This window comes from Scophthalmus maximus, chromosome 12 (genome assembly GCF_022379125.1).
Source record: "Scophthalmus maximus strain ysfricsl-2021 chromosome 12, ASM2237912v1, whole genome shotgun sequence".
NCBI classification, from domain to species: domain Eukaryota; kingdom Metazoa; phylum Chordata; class Actinopteri; order Pleuronectiformes; family Scophthalmidae; genus Scophthalmus; species Scophthalmus maximus.
In genome coordinates, this window is record NC_061526.1 from 10,033,110 (window position 1) to 10,052,500 (window position 19,391).

The 19,391-nt window shown below is 43.7% G+C and overlaps 5 protein-coding genes across 8 annotated transcripts in view; 4 read left to right on the forward strand and 1 right to left on the reverse strand.

Moving 5' to 3' along the window:
• Nucleotides 1-1,383: 1,383 nt before the first annotated feature.
• On the forward strand, nucleotides 1,384-5,184 carry LOC118290438 (secretory phospholipase A2 receptor-like). Its single transcript, XM_035618123.2, has 5 exons — nucleotides 1,384-1,518; nucleotides 2,209-2,272; nucleotides 2,921-3,304; nucleotides 3,677-3,997; nucleotides 4,362-5,184. Exons 2-5 carry the CDS (start codon nucleotides 2,239-2,241, stop codon nucleotides 4,706-4,708), a joined length of 1,086 nt encoding a protein of 361 aa, XP_035474016.2. The 5' UTR covers nucleotides 1,384-1,518; nucleotides 2,209-2,238; the 3' UTR covers nucleotides 4,709-5,184.
• A 1,287-nt stretch (nucleotides 5,185-6,471) lies between these two features.
• Nucleotides 6,472-10,401, forward strand: LOC118290444 (macrophage mannose receptor 1-like). The gene is made up of 7 exons (XM_035618135.2): nucleotides 6,472-6,659; nucleotides 6,754-6,792; nucleotides 7,100-7,438; nucleotides 7,902-8,258; nucleotides 9,050-9,141; nucleotides 9,396-9,510; nucleotides 10,193-10,401. The coding sequence occupies exons 1-7, from the start codon at nucleotides 6,626-6,628 to the stop codon at nucleotides 10,198-10,200; spliced, it is 984 nt and encodes a 327-aa protein (XP_035474028.1). The 5' UTR covers nucleotides 6,472-6,625; the 3' UTR covers nucleotides 10,201-10,401.
• A 470-nt stretch (nucleotides 10,402-10,871) lies between these two features.
• Nucleotides 10,872-14,468, forward strand: sb:cb1081 (sterile alpha motif domain-containing protein 9-like). The gene is made up of 2 exons (XM_035617957.2): nucleotides 10,872-10,984; nucleotides 11,839-14,468. Exon 2 carries the CDS (start codon nucleotides 11,906-11,908, stop codon nucleotides 13,964-13,966), a length of 2,061 nt encoding a protein of 686 aa, XP_035473850.2. The 5' UTR covers nucleotides 10,872-10,984; nucleotides 11,839-11,905; the 3' UTR covers nucleotides 13,967-14,468.
• Nucleotides 14,469-15,000: 532 nt separating this feature from the next.
• Nucleotides 15,001-19,391, forward strand: part of zgc:92594 (uncharacterized protein LOC436996 homolog) — an 8,163-nt gene continuing 3,772 nt past the window's right edge. Inside the window, exons 1-4 of one of the 4 annotated variants that reach the window (XM_047336116.1) lie at nucleotides 15,001-15,231; nucleotides 17,048-17,731; nucleotides 18,347-18,455; nucleotides 19,325-19,391. The exon at nucleotides 19,325-19,391 is cut by the window's right edge and continues 29 nt beyond it. In XM_047336116.1, coding sequence (XP_047192072.1) covers nucleotides 17,121-17,731; nucleotides 18,347-18,455; nucleotides 19,325-19,391 — 787 coding nt within the window. In that variant the 5' untranslated portion in view covers nucleotides 15,001-15,231; nucleotides 17,048-17,120. Of the gene's footprint in view, nucleotides 15,232-16,600; nucleotides 16,735-17,047; nucleotides 17,732-18,346; nucleotides 18,456-19,324 lie in introns of those variants that run through there. The other 3 variants (XM_035618064.2, XM_035618043.2, XM_035618054.2) reach the window with 3 other exon arrangements.
• LOC124850863 (collagen alpha-2(IV) chain-like) lies at nucleotides 16,131-16,944 on the reverse strand. The gene is made up of 4 exons (XM_047336362.1): nucleotides 16,941-16,944; nucleotides 16,553-16,741; nucleotides 16,265-16,507; nucleotides 16,131-16,219 (listed from the first exon to the last, which is right to left on the reverse strand). Exons 1-4 carry the CDS (start codon nucleotides 16,942-16,944, stop codon nucleotides 16,131-16,133), a joined length of 525 nt encoding a protein of 174 aa, XP_047192318.1.

Here is a 19,391-nt window from a genome sequence, read left to right on the forward strand (position 1 = left end):
CCAAACACCGTGAGGATGTTTTAGTGTGGTTCTGCTCAATGACTCACAGAAGGTCGTTACTTGTTGGAGACGGATCGCTTCAGTCGGGCTGAGGTCCGGTGACGGTGACGTCCTCAGGCTTTTCACCCTGAGCTGCAGCAAACGTTTCTCTACTTCCATTCAACTGTCTGCGTATGAACACTGTACATAATTAATATCATCGCAGTGAGTTGAACATTAGTGAAACAAGGATCTCTGTTCCTTTGTGACTCTTTCTTTCAAACCTATTTCTGGTTCAATATTTGTTCACACTGTACTTTGTGTCATGTAGCTTTAGGTTACATCCAGCTGGACTTTTCTCTGCAGTTTAAAGTAAATGAATGTTTTCATGGCCTGTGAAAATTACTGGAAAGAATTGATGATAAAATATAATGTCAAAGTTATGAAACATGAATTTGTGTTTCTGACCTGCTGTATATCTTATTTTAACATCTCTGCTTGTTGGACAGTCAACAGGGAAGTCGGCTCCACGTTGGTGTGTCTGTTTTTCTCTCATGTAAATGATGTTATCATGAACAGTGGATCTCTCTTCACTAAAACACGTCCTGATCCTCTGAATTTTAATATTCAAAATGATGACATCAAGTCCACAGCTGCCTGCGTCGTCCTGGAATGTGTTGACATTTACCAAATACATTGTTCATACGTCTGGATGAATTGTAATAACTGAATTTAAAAACTTCACCTGTGGCTTCGTCCTGTCAAAGTTTCAATTTGTCCAAAACCCGAGAGCAAGTTTCCCCAACGAGTTTCACCTGAGGGTCAAATTATGTCAAACAAGTTCGAGGGTTTAACACACACACGTCTTAATATATCACTACTATCAACAAACACACACACACACACACACACACACACACACACAAAGATATTTTCTGTCACTTTTAAAATGTGAGGTCAAATACCACAATGTCAAACCTGCACCACTTTATTGTTAGTTTGACACCTTTAGTGTGTGTGTGTGTGTGTGTGTGTGTGTGTGTGTGTGTGTGTGTGTGTGTGTGTGTGTGTGTGTGTGTGTGTGTGTGTGTGTGTGTGTGTGTGTGTGTGTGTGTGTGTGTGTGTGTGTGTTCATGTGTGTGTTCATGTGTGTGTTCATGTGTGTGTTTGTGTGTGTGTGTGTGTGTGTGTGTGTGTTCATGTGTGTGTGTGTGTGTTCATGTGTGTGTGTGTGTGTGTGTGTGTGTGTGTGTGTGTGTGTGTGTGTGTGTGTGTGTGTGTGTGTGTGTGTGTGTGTGTGTGAGTGTGTGTGTGTGTGTGTGTGTTCATGTGTGTGTGTGTGTGTGTGTGTGTGTGTGTGTGTGTGTGTGTGTGTGTGTGTGTGTGTGTGTGTGTGTTTTCCGTGTCATGTAAATCTTCTCTTTGTAACTGCTGTGGTTTTCAAATGAGGCATCAGGCGACTACAAGAGCCCGTGTTCCTGATGAGGATGAGGAGCCTTCGTCAGCATCACAGAGAGAAGACAGAAGAATTCAACACATGTAAGTGTGTGTGTGTGTGTGTGTGTGTGTCACTAACATTTCATATTGATTGTAACTATTGACGACTAGTGGACGTGAGAACAGACAGCTGAGGGTGTGAACACGTCAGTTCACGTCCTTGTTGTAATAAAGACGTCAGCTCAGGTTTGGTTCAGCGTCGGGAGGTGATGACCCCGAGTGTCCCGGTTGAATTGTCTGGAGACATTTCTCAGGTTCTGTTGCCTCTTGTGGCGTCTCACCTCTGATCAGTGCAGCAAAACCAGCAGCCAGGACATTGAATCACAGTCGGTCAGAGTTCACGTCTTCATGCAGTTGTTCTTTTATTGGATTGTTTTATTCTGAAGGATCACACCGACAGGTTCGGCTGTTTCCTCCCATCTCCATCTGACCTACGTGTTTTTGAAACGTGACGAATTAGTGAAGACGCAACTCTGTCTTCATCCTTCGACACATTCCCGGATCCAGACGCTCGAGACCTGTCGGTGGTCAAAACTTTCTGAGTCAACAGACAGACAGAGAGATGAACCAATCACGTGGCCTCCTCGGCGGAGGGAAGGAATCATCTAGGTTTTCCAACGTCTTCCTTCTGTCATGAATATTTCCACAACAAGAAGCAGACGCTCGCGTGCCGGTTTGGGATCTGGTTTGTTTGTGACCTTCACAGATGTTAATGTCTTGTTTGCTTCACAGAGTGCTGAGGATCTCATCGGACACGCAGCGATGCGGTGGGCTCTGTTCCTGCTCACTGTGACGGGTACGTCTTCATCCACGTCCCTGTCAAAGTACAGGTGATACACAATGAAGTGTCAAAGTATGATGAATAATTACAGGTCGTAGTGAATGAACCTTTGTTTGTTTGTGCTGAGGGCTAATGTCTCCGTGTCCGAATCAAAGTCCGTCGTCAAATGTTTAAAGTTTGTGAAGGAGAATCTGAACCATGAGTCAGAGGTTTGTTGTCACATGTAAATGTAGTGCTGATGTCTTTGGGCAGAATTGTAGTGGAGCAAGCAGGGGGGGGGGGGCGTGGCCTCACCTGCGACCAGCTGTCAATCACATGGTGGCCACGCCCCCAACACATCCAGTGCTTCATGGTCCATGTGACTGTAACTGAACCATAACGTACAAATGAACATCATGTGTTGAAGAAGACTTGAACCATAAACTCCTCAGGAAAATGTTTCACTGACGTTAAGAATCAAGTCACGTTCTCAGAGAGTCGCCCCCTGCTGGTCAGGACACAGAACACAGGCTTCACACACTTTCCAGATGTGGTGACTACGTCCATTTTGTGTCTGTCTTGTGAATGTACAGTCGCTGTGACCTGCTCCTGATTTAAGTTCCATCATCAGATTCTTGCTTCTTCATCAGCATCAATACTAAATACATGTTTTTCTGTCTGTAGGTCAGTGTCTTGTCTCCACGTGTCACATCTATAAGTACACATTTATTAAAGAGAAGATGAGATGGAAGGATGCTCAGATGTACTGTAGAACAAACCATACAGACCTGGCCATACTGTTCAACGGTCCAGATGAGAAGAGACTCCATCAGTCTGCAGGGAACATGGATGAACCTGAAGCCTGGATTGGACTGTACCACCACCAACCATCCACCAGGCAGTGGCACTGGTCTCTGCCAGAGGAGACGTTCCATGAAGACGACACACGATGGGACACTGACGAGCCTAATGACGGGGGACAGCAAGAGAATTGTGTCATCATTACGAGGGATAAGAAATGGATAGATCTGAAATGTGACAAAAAAAATGAATTTGTCTGCTGCGATGGTGAGAATACGTCTCATGACTTCAGCATATCATCCAGTCTGATGATAGTTTTCTTCATTCATTCATATGAAATATGAAAAAGAACTTGACATGATTAAAACATTATTAACAGTAAATGAAATGTTCTGTTAAATTCCACCTGTTTTTTCTTATGAACGTATGAATTTCTATAAAGTACAGAGGATTTATTTGTAAATGATATGAAAGTACCTTGTTACACCACACACACATTGTGTGTCGGTGAAAGTGCAGTGGAGTCACGTCAACTCAATTCACATCATTGTTTCACCTGCGAGAAACAAATGTGAGTTTTCTGTTCAACTTGTAAAATGTGTTTTTCTCATGAAGCTTGTTCGTCTGTTTATTCTGCAGGAAAACAAAACTGTCATATCATTCATGAGGAGAAGAAGTGGAGAGAGGCTCAGATCCACTGTAGAGAGAAGAACAGAGACCTGATCAGTGGAATCAAACAGTTAGAAGAATTCACAGTGACAGAGAGTCAGAAGAAGATGTGGATCGGCCTGTTCAGAGACAAGTGGAGGTGGTCGAGTGAAAAAAGATTCAACTTCAGAAACTGGGAGTCAGATCAAGACGAGACAGAGGGCGAGAAATGTGCCTCGATTCAGTTGACAGGCTTAAAGAAGTGGAAATCTGCTGATTGTGGAGAAACAAAACCCTTCTTCTGCTATGACGGTGAGTTCTTCAAAGATCTAGAGCTTCACTTTCTCAGAGCAGCGGAGACAGTCTGAAGATCCGACCCAGTTCACAGGGATCATCCATTGATCCACAGTGTGAATGTAAACTGAACCGTGTGTTGACGTCACGTGAGAGGTGGATGTACAGTATTTATCAGGTGGATTCTCTCTGCACTGCACCTTTTCCTACTGTGATTCCACGATGTGATAAAAGAGCTGAATGATGATGTGACCAGATCTGATGGAACTGCTTCACTCAAACATCAGTGGTTCTTAGAGGCAAAGTCGGACGAGCAGCGAACTGAGCCTTGAATTTGTGATTGATGAAAATCCTCATTGGAGGCTGTGTTTGTTCTTGACAGATGGAATGATCCTGATCAGAGAGAATAAGACCTGGGAGGACGCCTGGATCTACTGCAGAGAGAACTACGAAGACCTGGTCTCCATCACCGACGCTCGCCAGCTGGAGTTGATCGCAGCGCGAGCCAAGATGGCCGACACGGACCACGTCTGGCTCGGACTGCGCTACAACACTAGGTATCTGTGGTTCTGGGTCACTGGTGAACGATTCTCCTACAACAGGTGGGACTCCGACTACGAGCAAAAGTCTAGGAGCTGTTACGCATCGGCCGCCATGGAGATGGGAGGAGGCCACATGTGGTTCCAGAGAGACGACGATGAGAAGTTGAATTTCATCTGTATCAAATAAAAACCCACGAACACCGTGGGGACACATTGTGAATCTTCACATTCTGCTCTTTGTGTTCATCAAACAGCAAAATGGAGAATTTAGAAATGACTGATAGTTTAACCTGTTACAATTATACATGAGTGATATGTTGGTGGTGGTTATTAGTTGTGAACCCAAATGTTCTTCTGATTACATGTAAATGAATGATACTGTAGATCTTTGAGAAGCTGTTAAACTATGATCCTCTCTTTGTGTCTTTGGCTTGATGGTGATTCCTCACGGACGTAAGCGCTGCTTCCTTTCAGAGCGTTCACATCATGAGAAAAACAAATCTATCAATCAAGTTGGTTTATGAAAGATGTCTTGCTTGTTCTTTAATGTTTGGTTTGAAGCACATTGATTCATGTAAGTAGATAACAACCAGTTCATGTTGAGTGTCAGTAAACAGCTCGTCAAAGGGTAAAATCATGAACAATAAAAACAATTTGAATTTTGCTGGTTATGAGAAAATGAATCAAAACAATAAAATCAAAGATATCACACTTTTTCCAACATACAATATCCAAAGAGGAAGAATTTGCATATTTAAAGGGAAACTGTTAAACCACTATAAAGTCCAAATATAATAATACTATAAAAACTTCGGACAGACTGTCCTGTAAAAGAAAACAACAACAGGTTGTAAATCGCTATGGGCCATAATTCTATCATTTATTTTCTGGCGACCTCTAGTGGTGATAGAAATGATCACGACAGCAGAAGGCGAATGAAAAGCATCAGAGGGGCGCTCATGCTGTATTCATCCCAATCAGGAACTGCAAACTACTAATTTTGTAATCTGCCATTTCATAATGACAAAATGTATGATATATAAATATAATATACTGTATCATAAATCATGACTTAAAGCCCCAGTGTGTGATTTCTGTAACCAACTGAGCGACCGACAGGGGACACTTTATGGCGGCGCACCTGCTGATTCCATTTCCAGAATCGGAAAATTCAACGTGAGCGTGACATATTCTGGAGCGTTTAGTTCAACAAGCGTATTCAACACGACGTACAAACATGGAGACTCACACGGAGGTCGGTCCACCTCATGTGACTAGATTTAACTGATATATGTTATGGACAATATATTCAACTTCTGTGAATAACTTCTTCTGAATATAACACACTGGAGCTTTAACAATGAGTTAGTTGTAAAACACCACGAGTTGCCATGCAGGAATTCAAAAGCGATCTAATACACAATATGTTATACGCAATGCTTTATGGGATGTGTAGTCTATAAACTAATGAAAATAATAACTAGAAATGTTTTTCTTCCAGATCATTAATAAATCTGACAACAATGAAGAGAAAACACCTGCTGTGATAAATAAAATATTACTATATACACTATGAATATATATATATATATATATGTATATGCTGATTTCTTACCACAAACCACTTTTGATTGATTTGACCAAACCTCAGGACTGATTTTAAGGATCATTTTTTATCAAATTGTTATGTAATGTAAAGTAATTTTATGTTTGATTGATCTTTTGGGAAGGAGCAAGCTCCACCGCCGACACAAACAAATGATCTTGTGTAACGTCCGGACCGCCTAAACAAATCTGCTGGTGTTCCCTTCCTCACCTCTCGTCCATTTGCATGAAACGAAAAGAAAAATTGACAGAAAAAAAAGAATTATTTCCATGTGTGCTCCGAACATACGACCCGCCTCCGAAACGGATTTGTTTGTTGACGCTCTTCGACGTCGGGAGAGGTAAGACACCTTTTCTGTTCAGTGAAATATTGGATCACACAAATCACTCATTTTTTCATTATTTGAAGTTATTGTCTGATTGTCTTTCCGTGAAACGCTGTAACACGGACCAATGAGAGCAGACCTTGATGTGAGTTTCATTCTTCACACACAGACAAATGTTGTGGCTACAAAGTGCTCTCCCCCTCACTGGTGAGCAAAATGAATACTTGTCTTCCAGCAGCAGGTTTTAAAAACTGTTTGACAGATGCCAAAAGATGAAAATAACATGTTTTCTTTTTAACAGGGATTCTCCTCTTAGTACAGAGGATCACTGCTCAGCAGAGTAAGTACCTGTTCAGGACAAATACCTCCTATTATTATTATTATTATTAACAATTAAAATAAATGAACAAACTACAGTGAAGCACCTCCAGCTCTAAAATAACGGTTCACAGCAAATCCTCATCTTGTTGCTTCCTGTTGGATCTTTGTATGAGCGTCATCGGGTTGTTGCCGAGTCCCAGAAGTCCCAAAAGACAATCATTTCATCATCGAGTTGCTTTTGTTTCATTTATTATTCTTTGAAATGAAAGTTTCACAGTTCTGGTTTGGTCAGGACACGTCTTCGCCTCTGCACATTCGTATTTCAGTCCCGCAGCAGTACCACCTGATGGACGGCTCCCGGACCTGGTCGGATGCTCGGAGCTTCTGCAGAGTGAAGTACACCGACCTGGCCACCGTGAACAACATGGACGACGGGAGGCGGCTGGTGGACGCGCTGGGCAGCCGCGTGACCCACACCTGGATCGGGCTTCGCAGAGCAGGCGGCGACAGGTGGATGTGGTCCGATGGCAGCGGCACGGCGCACTTCACCAAGTGGCTCGACGGAGAACCAAACAATTCGGGAGGGGACGAGCAGTGCGGAGAGTTTGACGTGACGTGGAACGACGTGTCGTGTGAAGTGAAGAGCAACTTTGTGTGTTATGAACGTGAGTAAAATCCAGATGTTTAAAGAAACCGTGTCAGACGAGGAATAAAAGGGGGATTTGTATTTCAAAGCACGATCAGCTGATGAACAGCTGACTTGCTACCTGGTGTTGTGGGTAAAGACATGCATGTTACCTTACAGCGCTGCCTTTGGTGTTTCCTCTAGCGCCACCATGAGGTTGACACCTGTGAGTCTGAGTAAAAACTATTGGAAAGGTTAACTTGAATTGTGGCGCAGACATTCCTGTTCCTATCAGGATCAATGATCCATGGACAGCTCAACCAAGTTTATTTGGTTTCCTCACAACCAATGACTCAACAGATCCAGATGTACTTTGTGTTTAGCATGAATGAGAAAACAGCACGATAATCAAAGGCATAACAGACGGAAAGATGAGAAAACCATGCTTCCCTCTTCCCTTTTCTCTTGCTTCTAACTTCAAGGCCAATTCAATGTCTTCATAGGTCGAGAGGATGGCAAGGAGCGGTTTGTGTATTACTCAGAGAAGAGGTCCTGGGTCGACAGTCTGGAGCTGTGCAGAAGTAAGCACCACGACTTGGCCTACGTCAGGACCGAGGAGGCCAATTCAGAGATCGCCAATTTGGCCAGAACATGGACAGGCCTTTTGTGGCTTCCTAACAAAGTGTGGATGGGTTTGTTCCGAGACAACTGGATGTGGTCGGACGGAAGCGACACCTCCTTCAGGTCCTGGCTGAAAGGCTCGGATCATCGTGGAGACTGTGCCTCTGTGGCGGTGGCCCGGCAGGGACACTGGGTCCGAGCTGAGTGTGACCAGAGGACCTCGTTCGTCTGTCAGGGCGGTGAGCTTAAATTAAGACTTGCTAGCTACGAGGTTTCTATTCAGGCGTCGGTTGAGCACAACGGAATTTTAGCAACACCCTCTTCAGCATTGATTGCTCATCCAAAAAAATTAAAGCTACAGTGTGTCATATTCAGAAGGACTGAAATGTGATATATTGTCCATAACTCTGTGTTCATATATGAGTTAAATATAGCTCCATGAGGTGGACCGACCTCCGTGTGAGTCTCATGTTTCTACGTCGTGTTGAATACGGTTGTTGAACTAAACGTCCAGAATACGTCGCGTTCACGTTGAATTTTCAGACGCTGCCGGAAACAGGAAATGGAATCAGCGGTGCGACACCATAAAGTGTCCCCTGTTGGTCGCTCAGTTGGTTGCAGTTTGCAACTTTACCACCAGATGGCGCCAGAAAATTAGACACTGGGGCTTTAAGTATGGGAAGAATGATAAACTGAAAATCAGTTCCTGCAGCTTGAAAAGCTCGTTGCTATAGTTCACAAAGCAACGGGGAATCCCAGATGAATATTTGAACACTTTAATCAGTCGTCAGTCAAGACGACAATGTTTTCAGCTGAAAGTGTGAAAGTGCTGCTCACAGAAAAGATTTTGAGGGTTGATGATATATATATATATTAATATTCTCAGGTGATGGAAATGTGTGACTCACGGTAAACTAAATAATTACAATCACTGTCACAGTTTTATACCGAATGATTGGACAAGAGCAGTTGTGGGGTTCAGGGTCAATACAACGATCAGTGACGCTGTGATTGTGTCGTGACGCCGCAGGTCTCAAAGTGAAGAAGACGCTCGTCAGGATGAAGCTGCGCTCCGATGTGGATCTGACTGAATCCAGAATCAGTGACACTCTTTTAAAAAAGGTTGGAAAGTTGAATTGATGAACTTGAAAAAGAGAAACTAAAAGTGGAACCATTAGTTACCACTTCTATCAGCTTGATTATAAAATGCGAACAATTCTGTGTATGTAGGAAAATATTCATCATATTGTAACTATTACATGTTGTATTTTAGCCTGAAAGGTTGCTGCATATACGACAGGAAGGGAAGTTGTTTCTGGACGTGAGGCTGCAGGTCCGAGAGAAAAGACGTTTGTAAATCCGATGTTTCTCCGCAGTTGGAAACCGGCCTGAGGCTGCTGAGCGTGACGGATTTTAACCTCAGCTGGCGACGGGACGACGGCGGACTCGTCTTCCACCGTCAGACGCAGTTGGTCGTCGCCAAGGCAACGGGTGAGGGCGAACAACACTATCCAAAGATTGGCTTAGCTTAGCAAAAAGGCTGTAAAGCAGGGGAAACAGCTAGTCTGGCCTCCTGTTAGCATCTCTAAAGCTCATATTACATATTATAGATATTTATAGATATTTATTCTAATACTACCTGTTGAATCTTGCTTATTCTTTTTAGCGTTCAGACGTGAGAGAAGTTTAAATCTTTATCATTATCCTCTGCCAGAAAGCAAATTATCTAAAATCCCAAAACTATTTTAATAAAAAGTGTTTTAAAAACATTAATCACCAAATGAAGAGCAAACAAACAAGTCAGTGATCATAACTAGTTTTTGATATAGACACAAACAACTGAGCCTCCAGGGATTTGAAGACCTTTTTTAGTCTTGTCATCAAATACTGTAGAAGCGCTGGGTAATAGTGGATGTTCGTAGATTAATGTTACATAATCTACATGTACGCACAGACTATCATTGTGCAAATGTAAAAAACTAACTTTCATATCCATAGTGTGAACAGGGAACATCAAGTCAATGTTTGGACAAGGAAAATGTCACTTTTCGTCTGGACAAAGATTGTCTTGCGCCTTATTCTAAAATCTAACCAGCTTTCATTTAGTAAAAGTTATTTTTTGTGCTAATCTAATCAAGTAATTTTCCAAAATCTTCTTTTTTCCTTGTCACAGGATGTTAAATATGGCGCTCATCACGTCAGAGGACCTGGACACAAACTCATCACAGACCACAACCCACAAACTGTACATGTGCACTGGCTGCGTCCTCAGGCCACCTACTGTACAACCACACAGCATATATCACTTTGAAGTTATATTTGTTATTCTGACTGTACTATTCTGAATGTCTTATGTACATGCCGTATACACAAAGTATGTACTTTTAGAAGATTTAAATAAATGAACGTATCCTTACAGCACCGGCTTCCTTCTGGCCTTCTTGGAAGAAACGCTGTAGATGAAATCCATAATCCAGACATTTGTGTCAGTTACAGTCTCATCACATGATTCAACTTGCTATTTACAAAACGTTCAAACTATTTCATGATCGGTCAAAATGTTCTCAATGACATTTACTCCAAATATTTCACAAACAAAAATCATAATGCTTGATTATAATTTTTTTTTGAAAGATATGTTGTTTTGGATTCAAACAATTTCCTGTAAACAGGGCTGTTTATAGGGAAATCATTTAGTATCAACAATGACATCACTTCCATTTCTGCGTAAATGTTCAGTTGCATTTCGACATTCTCCAAGTAGCCAAGCTAGTTTTACTCACACCCTCACGACAGGAGTCATTAAAATGTGGAATCACCAGGAAGCATTAAATTCCGCACAATGGGTTTGTGCCATATCCAAAACACAACAATGTACGGTATTCAGAGGGCGTGTCTCCAAAATGTGTATAATTAACATCCTCGGACTCTTGAGTCAGACACACACCTGCTGGGACTCAAACAGGTAACAAGATCCACATCAACACTCGTTTATTGATGTTTTCTGATCAGGAGTTCAGCTATATTTGATATTTAATACTGTAAGAATGAGGCTTTCTCTTTTAATCTAATTTAATTGTGGCTGTTATTAATCACTTAACTCTTTTTGATGAAAAATGACAATTCCTAAAAAGGTGTGTCTAAATGTATTTTTTTGATTAATGTATTCATTTAATTTAGTCGTATTTCATTTTATATTGTTGTGCAACTCTTGGTGCAGGTCAGTGACCAATATTACATTCATTATTATTTATTATTAATCAAAAGTAAACATGAGACACCCAATATTACATTTTCTAATAATAATTCGCCATTAAAGGGTTTATCAGTTGTTACTAACTTTAATAATGTTTATTAAACGTTTGTTTATTACAATTAGTAAAAAGTTTAGTTTAATCAATAATTCCTTATGGATCAATCAAGAACTTCTGTAGAGTAAAACTTTGCTGGCAGGCAATTAGAAATGTTCATTAGTCATGACTCAGCTGGAATAACCAGTAAACTCTGACATCACAAATGTGAATTAAGTAATTTCCACATGCTAACATGTTCATTGTCTTAGTTTAGCATGTTAGCATGCTCTGGTTAGGGCCGAGGCAGATGGGAACAGTCAAGACTAAAATATTGTAACAATGAATCGTTTGACCTGTTGGTGTCACTTTATGAAATTAATAGACTGACCATTGTCATCCTTTGAGCCTTGTTAGAAAGTGGTTTTCTTTAAAGATGATTTATTATAGAATGATCACAAAAGGATGTATATATAAGTAAATATACATTTAACATTATTAATACAGACTGTTTTTATCACCTCTTCAGGTATTTGACTGCTGCTGTACTTCCTGTTTGAGGCAGAAGTGCTTCACAAAAAGATAAAAACAACATAATGTCATGCATCACGTCAACAGACTCTGTGGCCTCGGACCGCAGCGATGAAACCTCTGACGATGGTCCTGACGAGGTGTCAGAAGTGGAATGTATCATAAACCCAAAAATTCAAAAGGTTTCACAATATGTGATAGAAAACCCAGAGTCCACCAACACGCAGCTGTTCTCTATGTTGGCGTTGCTGAGCGCGTATGTTCCTGGGTCCTACCTCCTGGAGTCTGAGTGCCAGCAGATCCTCGGACCACCGGATCCCATCCATGGAGGCCCCCCCTTTGAGGAGAGGATGAAGCCTTTCATCGACTTCATCAGCAAATCTGGACCCAAGTGTAAGATTCACCAAAAACTGGCACCGGAATGTGTAGTGCTACTAAACGATTTGGGGATTTCCAGGAGTGCTACAGCGAGGAACCTGATGTCGTCTCTTTGTGGAGATCAGATTGAACCACATTTAATCCGGTTCATCAAAGATTTGCTGACAAAGAGAGAAATGGGAGAGAAGGTTAAAGATAAGTTCTCAAGGTTGATTGAAGATATAAAGAAGCATGAGGGTTTTTACAAAGCTCTATCTGTCTTGAGAACTGCATCAGATAAATTCGGACTCAGCCCAGTTTTCCCTCAAGTCGTTGCCCGTCTCAATTACATTGCAAGAAATCCACCTCACTATGGATATGCTATAAAATGGGCAAACAAAGCCATTGAAAGAGATCCACTCAACTCCTATTTTGCCGACACTCTCGGGCAGATTCATAAGCATCGTTTGTTGAAGACAGAGGGATTTGAGAATATCATGAACATCGCAGACAAAGCCTTCGAAGCGTTTAAAGATGTGGAGAGGAAAGCGGAGGAAGAAGAGAGCTCAAAAACAGCCACAGCAGATACTGGCAGCACTTCAGATACTTTCAACAACAGAGGCCTTTTCGGTTTCCTTCAAGTGGCAAAGATCACGTTTGAGAAGCTCAGTCAACAGCAACGCAAGAGTTTGATCCAAAACAAGAAGATGGAAGTTGAAGCTAAGTTTGAGTTTTTTGAGTGGTACCTAGGCTTTTCCAGGCCCGACATGAAAACGTTAGAGCCACCTTTCTTCTGGAAGGATGTTGCATATTGCTACAAACACTACACAACAATACCAGCAGCTGAATCCACCAGCTTCCCAGGCCTTCTGGTCTGTCTCGATCATGGCCTTTTCACGTCAAAGGAAAGACGTGCTGAGTTTCTGGAGGCTGAGAAAACCGTGTCTGATTTAGAGGAAATCCGAGGTGTTTTGAAAACCACCTACGAGGAAAATGTTGACGATGTCAAAGTGGCAGAGAGGTACATCCTCTCCAACATCGTCCTGAGCAACAAGATGCCTGATTCTCCTCAACTCACGTCGGTGAGAGAACTGAAAACTATAATTCAGAGATTCTTGGGCATAGAAAGGAGCCACAGAAGCCCTGGGTTCTACCTCTTGGTTCTGCTGTTGTTGTGGCCTGAGGAGAAGCCTCCTGCGCTGCAGGGCGATGCTACACAACTGCCTCTTGACCTCATGTTCGACTGTGACCTGCAGCAGTATGTCACATTGATGAAGAAAGCGTTTGAGCGAGCTAAATATGCCAAGTACCTTCGTGGCCGTCACCTTTTGCCTCTGTTTTTTCTGGGAAAGGGTTCTGGACTGAGCAAATGGGTTCACAAGTCAAGGCTGGATGCAGTTGTGGAAGAAAAGGTGGATGTCGAGCTGGCTGGTGAACAAGAAGACATAAATACAAAGAAATCTGTCCGGATTGCTGACATGTGGATCAAAGGTGAAGTGTGGCAGTTACCAGAAATCCAAGAAATCCTTCTCCCGGTCGAGTGCCAATCTCCCGTGAGGCTACAGGAGCAGGAAGAACAGGAAGTGTGCATTTGTCCTGGAGAGAATAAAATACTGGATGCTGCAGTGTTGAGGCCCCCGCTTTTCTATCTTGGCTTCACCATTCAGGGCCCTGTCGTCTTCCCAGTGGGACGTCCTCAAGTTACAGTGACTAGTGAGGAAAACTCACTGGCTGGACACCAAGGCCATGAGGCAACAGTAGATATCTGAGTTTGCACGACAGACGGACAGATCGACAGACGGACAGATCGACAGACGGACAGATCAACAGACAGACGCACCGACAGACAAACAGAAAGACCGACCGACCACCATTGTTATCCTTTGAGCCATGTCACTTAAAATTATTGCTTTTTGAAGAGAGAAAAATTTGGAATCACAAAAAATAGGTCAAAGTTTACCAAAAACACCCAAACTATGGATTTTTTCGACGTATTTTTTAATGCAATATATGACTCCTTATTGTGAATTATCAGTTGTTGTGACGGTGGATGGTTTTGAGTTCTGATGTGTGGATATTATAAAATCCAGTTGAAGAATGCCAGTGGTGACAGTTTTTATGTTATTTCTTGTTGTTATAATTATTTGAATGTGCATATCTACCTTAAATCATTCAATATGTTCAAAGAAAATGTAATGTATGCATTTTGGCAAAACATGAAAACTTTCAATGGGATAATTTGCTTTCAAATAAAGTTGATGTCAAATCAAATATTGATGTTTGCTGCCTTCATGTGCTGTTAGAAATATTATTGAATTGATTGATATTGAATTGTATTGTTATTGTTATTATGACTTAACTTGACATCTGTGGCAATGAAGGGAGCTATTTCATATCTGCTGTGTGGTTATTACCATAAGAAGTCATTTTTCATTCGGTCCAAAACACAAAACAGAAAAATCAACTCAGAAACACGATAAAACTGAACAAACACATTTTAAAATGTATAAAACACATTAACGAAAACAGTTTATAAAAAAGTGCAAACACATTTTAAAAAAACAAACAATAACATAACAAAACCAAAAAGATACATTAATAAACTCGAAAACACAAAACACTGCAGAATATTTCAAAATATTTTATTTTTTTCTTTTGTTTTTTCTGATTTGCTGACGACGTCAAACTCTTCGACCTCCTTGTCTCTAAAAAATGATTTTAATCCATAATATTCATCATATTAACCATTTACTGTGAACGTGGCGCAGCCGCGGGAATTTCCCAGGATCCGCGAACGCAGCATTTCCCCCGCATCATCCCAGCAGCCTCAGCGAAACCGACGCTGCGCGCGTGCGTCGTCGCGTGAACCGTCCACCGACAGAAACACGACGGAACCGACAGTCCGACGACTGACGCGTGTCCCGGGACAGTGGACACACGAGGGGACCGGGACCGGGACCGGAAGGAGACGGCTCGACGTCCGGAGCCGCAGAGCGACAGGTGAACCGGCGCCAGAGACCCGGATATTATCAAGGTAGGTAGAGAGAACAAGCTGTCTGTCTCTCTGTCTGTCTGTCTGTCTGTCTCAGTGTCTGTCTGTCTGTCTCTCTCTACCTGTCTGTCTGTCTGTCTCTGTGTCTGTCTGTCTGTCCTTCTGTCTCTCTGTCTGCCTGTCTGTCTGTCTGTCTGTCTGTCTGTCTCTACCTGTCTGTCTCTGTGTCTGTCTTTCTGTCTGACTGTCTGTCTCTCTCTACCTGTCTGACTGTCTGTCTGTCTGTCTCTCTCTCTCTGTGTCTGTCTGCCTCTCTCTCTCTCTGCCTGTCTCTCTCTCTCTCTCTCTCTGTCTGTCTGTCTCTCTCTCTCTCTGCCTGTCTGTCTGTCTCAGGAGATCAGTGAAGTTGACCAGTTGTCCTAAATGTTCGGACGACTTCTTTACCTCACAGTTAGAACGGACCTGGACAACGATCAGTGATGGATCAGATGTGAGGGGGGGGTCAGGGGTCAGAGGTCAGAGGTCATGTAAACAACCCGGAGGTCACGGGAGGTTTTACCTGAACACAAACCGTGAGACGAGCTCTCTCACTGACAGGGAAGGTTTTATGTTTTTAATTAACAGCCGAGTCAGATTCCCACATATTATTATCTGTGTAATGAGTCAGAGGCTCTGTCGTCGTGACGATGGCAGAGTTTGTCCACGTGAAGACGAATGTGACTTAGTAAGTTTATGATTAAGTTTAGAGATCTGGTGTCATTTTGCTCATGTTCAGATTCATAATGTCAACGTCGGTTATGTTTTCATGCTCTGATGTTCAGTGAGCACTGAAGCGAGCACTGAAGCTCCTCTTCCCTCAGCCTCTGTCTCTTTAAGGCCCCTCCCCCCCCGATGACGCCCAGTCTGGTCTGATTGGCCGGCCGGCAGGAAGTTCTCTCGCTTCAGGTGGCTTTGATGTTGGTGCGATCAGACACAACGTCACCGTGGTTCGGACGACTGGCGAAGAGCTGCAGCGGCCCACCTGGAAGATCTGGAAGATCTGGAAGACCTGGAACACCTGGGACACCTGGGACACCTGGAAGACCTGGGACACCTGGAAGACCTGGGACACCTGGAAGACCTCGGACACCTGGAGGACCTGCAACACCTGGAAGACCTGGAACACCTGGGACACCTGTAGCACCCGGAAGACCTGGAAGACCTGGGACACCTGGAAGACCTCGGACACCTGGAGGACCTGCAACACCTGGAAGACCTGGAACACCTGGAACACCTGGGACACCTGTAGCACCCGGACGACCTGGAACACCTGGGACACCTGGAGCACCTGGGACACCTGGAAGACCTGGAACACCTGGGACACCTGGAAGACCTCGGACACCTGGAGGACCTGCAACACCTGGAATACCTGGAAGACCTGGAACACCTGGAGCACCTGGGACACCTGGAACACCTGGAAGACCTGGGACACCTGGAACACCTGGAACACCTGGAGGACCTGCAACACCTGGAAGACCTGGGAAACCTGGGACACCTGGAATCTGGGTACCGACTGCAGAAAAGCTTTATCTTTGTTGATTAAAAAAACAAACTCCAAAAGAAAACGTTGGAACCTGAATTGGTTGATTGAAATCAGCTGATCGACTCCAATGATTGATTTCATTATTAGTCAGTGAAACGTTGATCTGTCGTTTTTAGTTCCCGACGTGACGATTGAAGTGAACGTGTTCGTTGTTGATGACGTCACCTACTCATCTTCCTCAACAACATTAAACTTCTTCTGCTTGTTTCTGAGATTCTCTTAACGCAACGATTACATTTCTTTCTTTTCTTTCTTTTCTTTCTTTTTTCCCTAAAGTTCCAGTGACTGGACGTGGACACACGGGACCCCCGCCCCCTCCGTCCGGCTGCAGCCCGCCCCGTGGCCCGGCATGGCCTCGGCCCGGTTGGAGTCCAGCGTCCTGCAGGAGGAGCTCACGTGTCCCGTGTGCCTCGACCTGTTCCGCGACCCCTACCTGCTGCCCTGCGGCCACAACTTCTGCAAGAGCTGCCTGGATCACCTGCGGCGGCAGTCGGAGCGAGGCCGCCTCCGCTGCCCCGAGTGCCGCGACAGCCACCGCTGCGGCGCGCACTTCCAGAAGAACTTCAAGCTGGCCAACATCGCAGACGACTACCGTCACCGGCGCCGAGCGACCGCCGCGGCCACGGCGGGTCTGAAATCCAGAGAGCTGCTGTCGTCGTCGCAGCAGGTCAGGAGTGCGTGCGTCGTTCTGTGTGACTACTGCCCCTCGGCCGTCGCCTCGGCCGTCAGCGGCGCCGGCGACAACGACGCGTCCTCTGCCGCGTCTGTTTCTCACGATGGAGGCGCCGCCGCCGCTGAGTCGAGGTTTGCAGTGAAGACGTGCCTGAAGTGCGAGGTGTCCATGTGCCAGGAGCACGTGAAGCCACATCTGGAGCTGCCAGCGTTCTGTGAGCATCCGCTGACGGAACCCATCGACGACTTCTGGAAGAGGAAGTGTCCGGCGCACGACGAGATATACAGGTAGGAGGGTCAGAGGTCACAAACTCCCCGCGTCTTATTGGTCGAATGTGGAAGCAAATAAACAGTTACTAGTGATCGACGACTAAATTAATCGGCGACTATTCGATTAATCTCTTCTCTGATTTCATCTTCTTGAATATGAATATGATTTTGTTCCTTTGCTCCTCGGCGACAGTGAACTGAAGATCTTTGGTTTGTGGACAAAACAAATCAAATCATCATCGTTGTGTTTTTATGAATCAGTCTGTGATGTCTTCATCTTCTGATGGTCTCATGTCCTGATGTTCTTCATCTTCTGATGGTCTCATGTCCTGATGTTCTTCATCTTCTGATGTTCTGATGGTCTCATGTCCTGATGTTCTTCATCTTCTGATGGTCTCATGTCCTGATGTTCTTCATCTTCTGATGGTCTCATGTCCTGATGTTCTTCATCTTCTGCTGTTCTGATGTTCTCATGTCCTGATGTTCTTCATCTTCTGATGTTCTGATGGTCTCATGTCCTGATGTTCTTCATCTTCTGATGTTCTGATGGTCTCATGTCCTGATGTTCTTCATCTTCTGATGTCCTGATGGTCTCATGTCCTGATGTTCTTCATCTTCTGATGTTCTCTGCAGATATTACTGCCTGGACGACAAAGTGTGCGTGTGCAACGCCTGCACCATCGAAGGAGAACACTCGGGACACACGATGAAGACACTGAAGAACACCATGAAGGACCTCAAGGTACAGTTCTTATTATTATTATTATCATTATCATTAATGCACGTCAAGTCCACACTTTTCTACAAGTTTGTTTGGAAACCGGACCGAGGATTGTTCCGTCCGACTCGAGTTAAAAGTTCCTGTGCTTGTTCCCGTCTGTGGTTGGAATCAGAGTCAGAATCAGAAGAAGCTGAGTTATTAAATTTTCATGTTGATCAAAGCGTTTGAGTCTGTGACGTCGACGTGTTGCAGCTCAGAGCTCACGTTTGTTTTTCCTCCCACATGTCGTCACATTGTTCTGCTCAGACAAAGTGGCGAGTCTGGAATCCTGGTGAATGAGTGAACATTGTGTGTGTGTGTGTGTGTGTGTTTGTGTGTGTGTGTGTGTGTGTGTGTGTGTGTGTGTGTGTGTGTGTGTGTGTGTGTGTGTGTGTGTGTGTGTGTGTGTGTGTGTGTGTGTGTGTGTGTGTGTGTGTGTGTGTGTGTGTGTGTGTGTGTGTGTGTGTGTCCTGTGAGAAGCTTCCAGCTCGTTCCTGTGGACATTGAGTTCAGGACATTTTTTCCCTCGTATGTTTCCTGACGACTTTCCTGGTCATTAACTTATTAAACTAATCAATATTGATTTTTGATCGAGGGAGGATGAAAACAGAAGGGAAAAAGAAGAAAGAAGCAACATTTTGTTTTATGTTTAATCCTTTTCATTTATTATATTATATTTATATATTCAGATTTATGCAACTGGACAGACGGATCAAAACTCTCCATTAATCATTGGCTCAATCTATTAACTGACCAGCTCACATCATCATCAATAAAAGACATCCAGCACACAAGACAATCCCAAATATGAAACTTTATAATTAACATGTTCTATAATATCTGTTGCCCAGGGAACGCTGGACAAGCAGCTGTACAGGGTCGACAGGAAGTTCAGTCTGGCTGAGAAGAAACTGCAGG

Coding starts and splice junctions, on each gene's coding strand:
- LOC118290438 (XM_035618123.2), top strand. CDS start 2,239: ATGCGGTGGGCTCTGTTCCTGCTCACTGTGACGG. Junction 3,305..3,676: donor TGAATTTGTCTGCTGCGATG/GTGAGAATACGT, acceptor TTTATTCTGCAG/GAAAACAAAACTGTCATATC. Junction 3,998..4,361: donor ACCCTTCTTCTGCTATGACG/GTGAGTTCTTCA, acceptor TGTTCTTGACAG/ATGGAATGATCCTGATCAGA.
- LOC118290444 (XM_035618135.2), top strand. CDS start 6,626: ATGTTGTGGCTACAAAGTGCTCTCCCCCTCACTG. Junction 6,660..6,753: donor AAGTGCTCTCCCCCTCACTG/GTGAGCAAAATG, acceptor TCTTTTTAACAG/GGATTCTCCTCTTAGTACAG. Junction 8,259..9,049: donor CTCGTTCGTCTGTCAGGGCG/GTGAGCTTAAAT, acceptor GTGACGCCGCAG/GTCTCAAAGTGAAGAAGACG.
- sb:cb1081 (XM_035617957.2), top strand. CDS start 11,906: ATGTCATGCATCACGTCAACAGACTCTGTGGCCTCGGACCGCAGCGAT.
- LOC124850863 (XM_047336362.1), bottom strand. Junction 16,508..16,552: donor AGGTGTCCGAGGTCTTCCAG/GTGTCCCAGGTG, acceptor CAGGTGCTCCAG/GTGTCCCAGGTGTTCCAGGT. Junction 16,220..16,264: donor AGGTGTCCCAGGTCTTCCAG/GTGTCCCAGGTG, acceptor CAGATCTTCCAG/ATCTTCCAGGTGGGCCGCTG.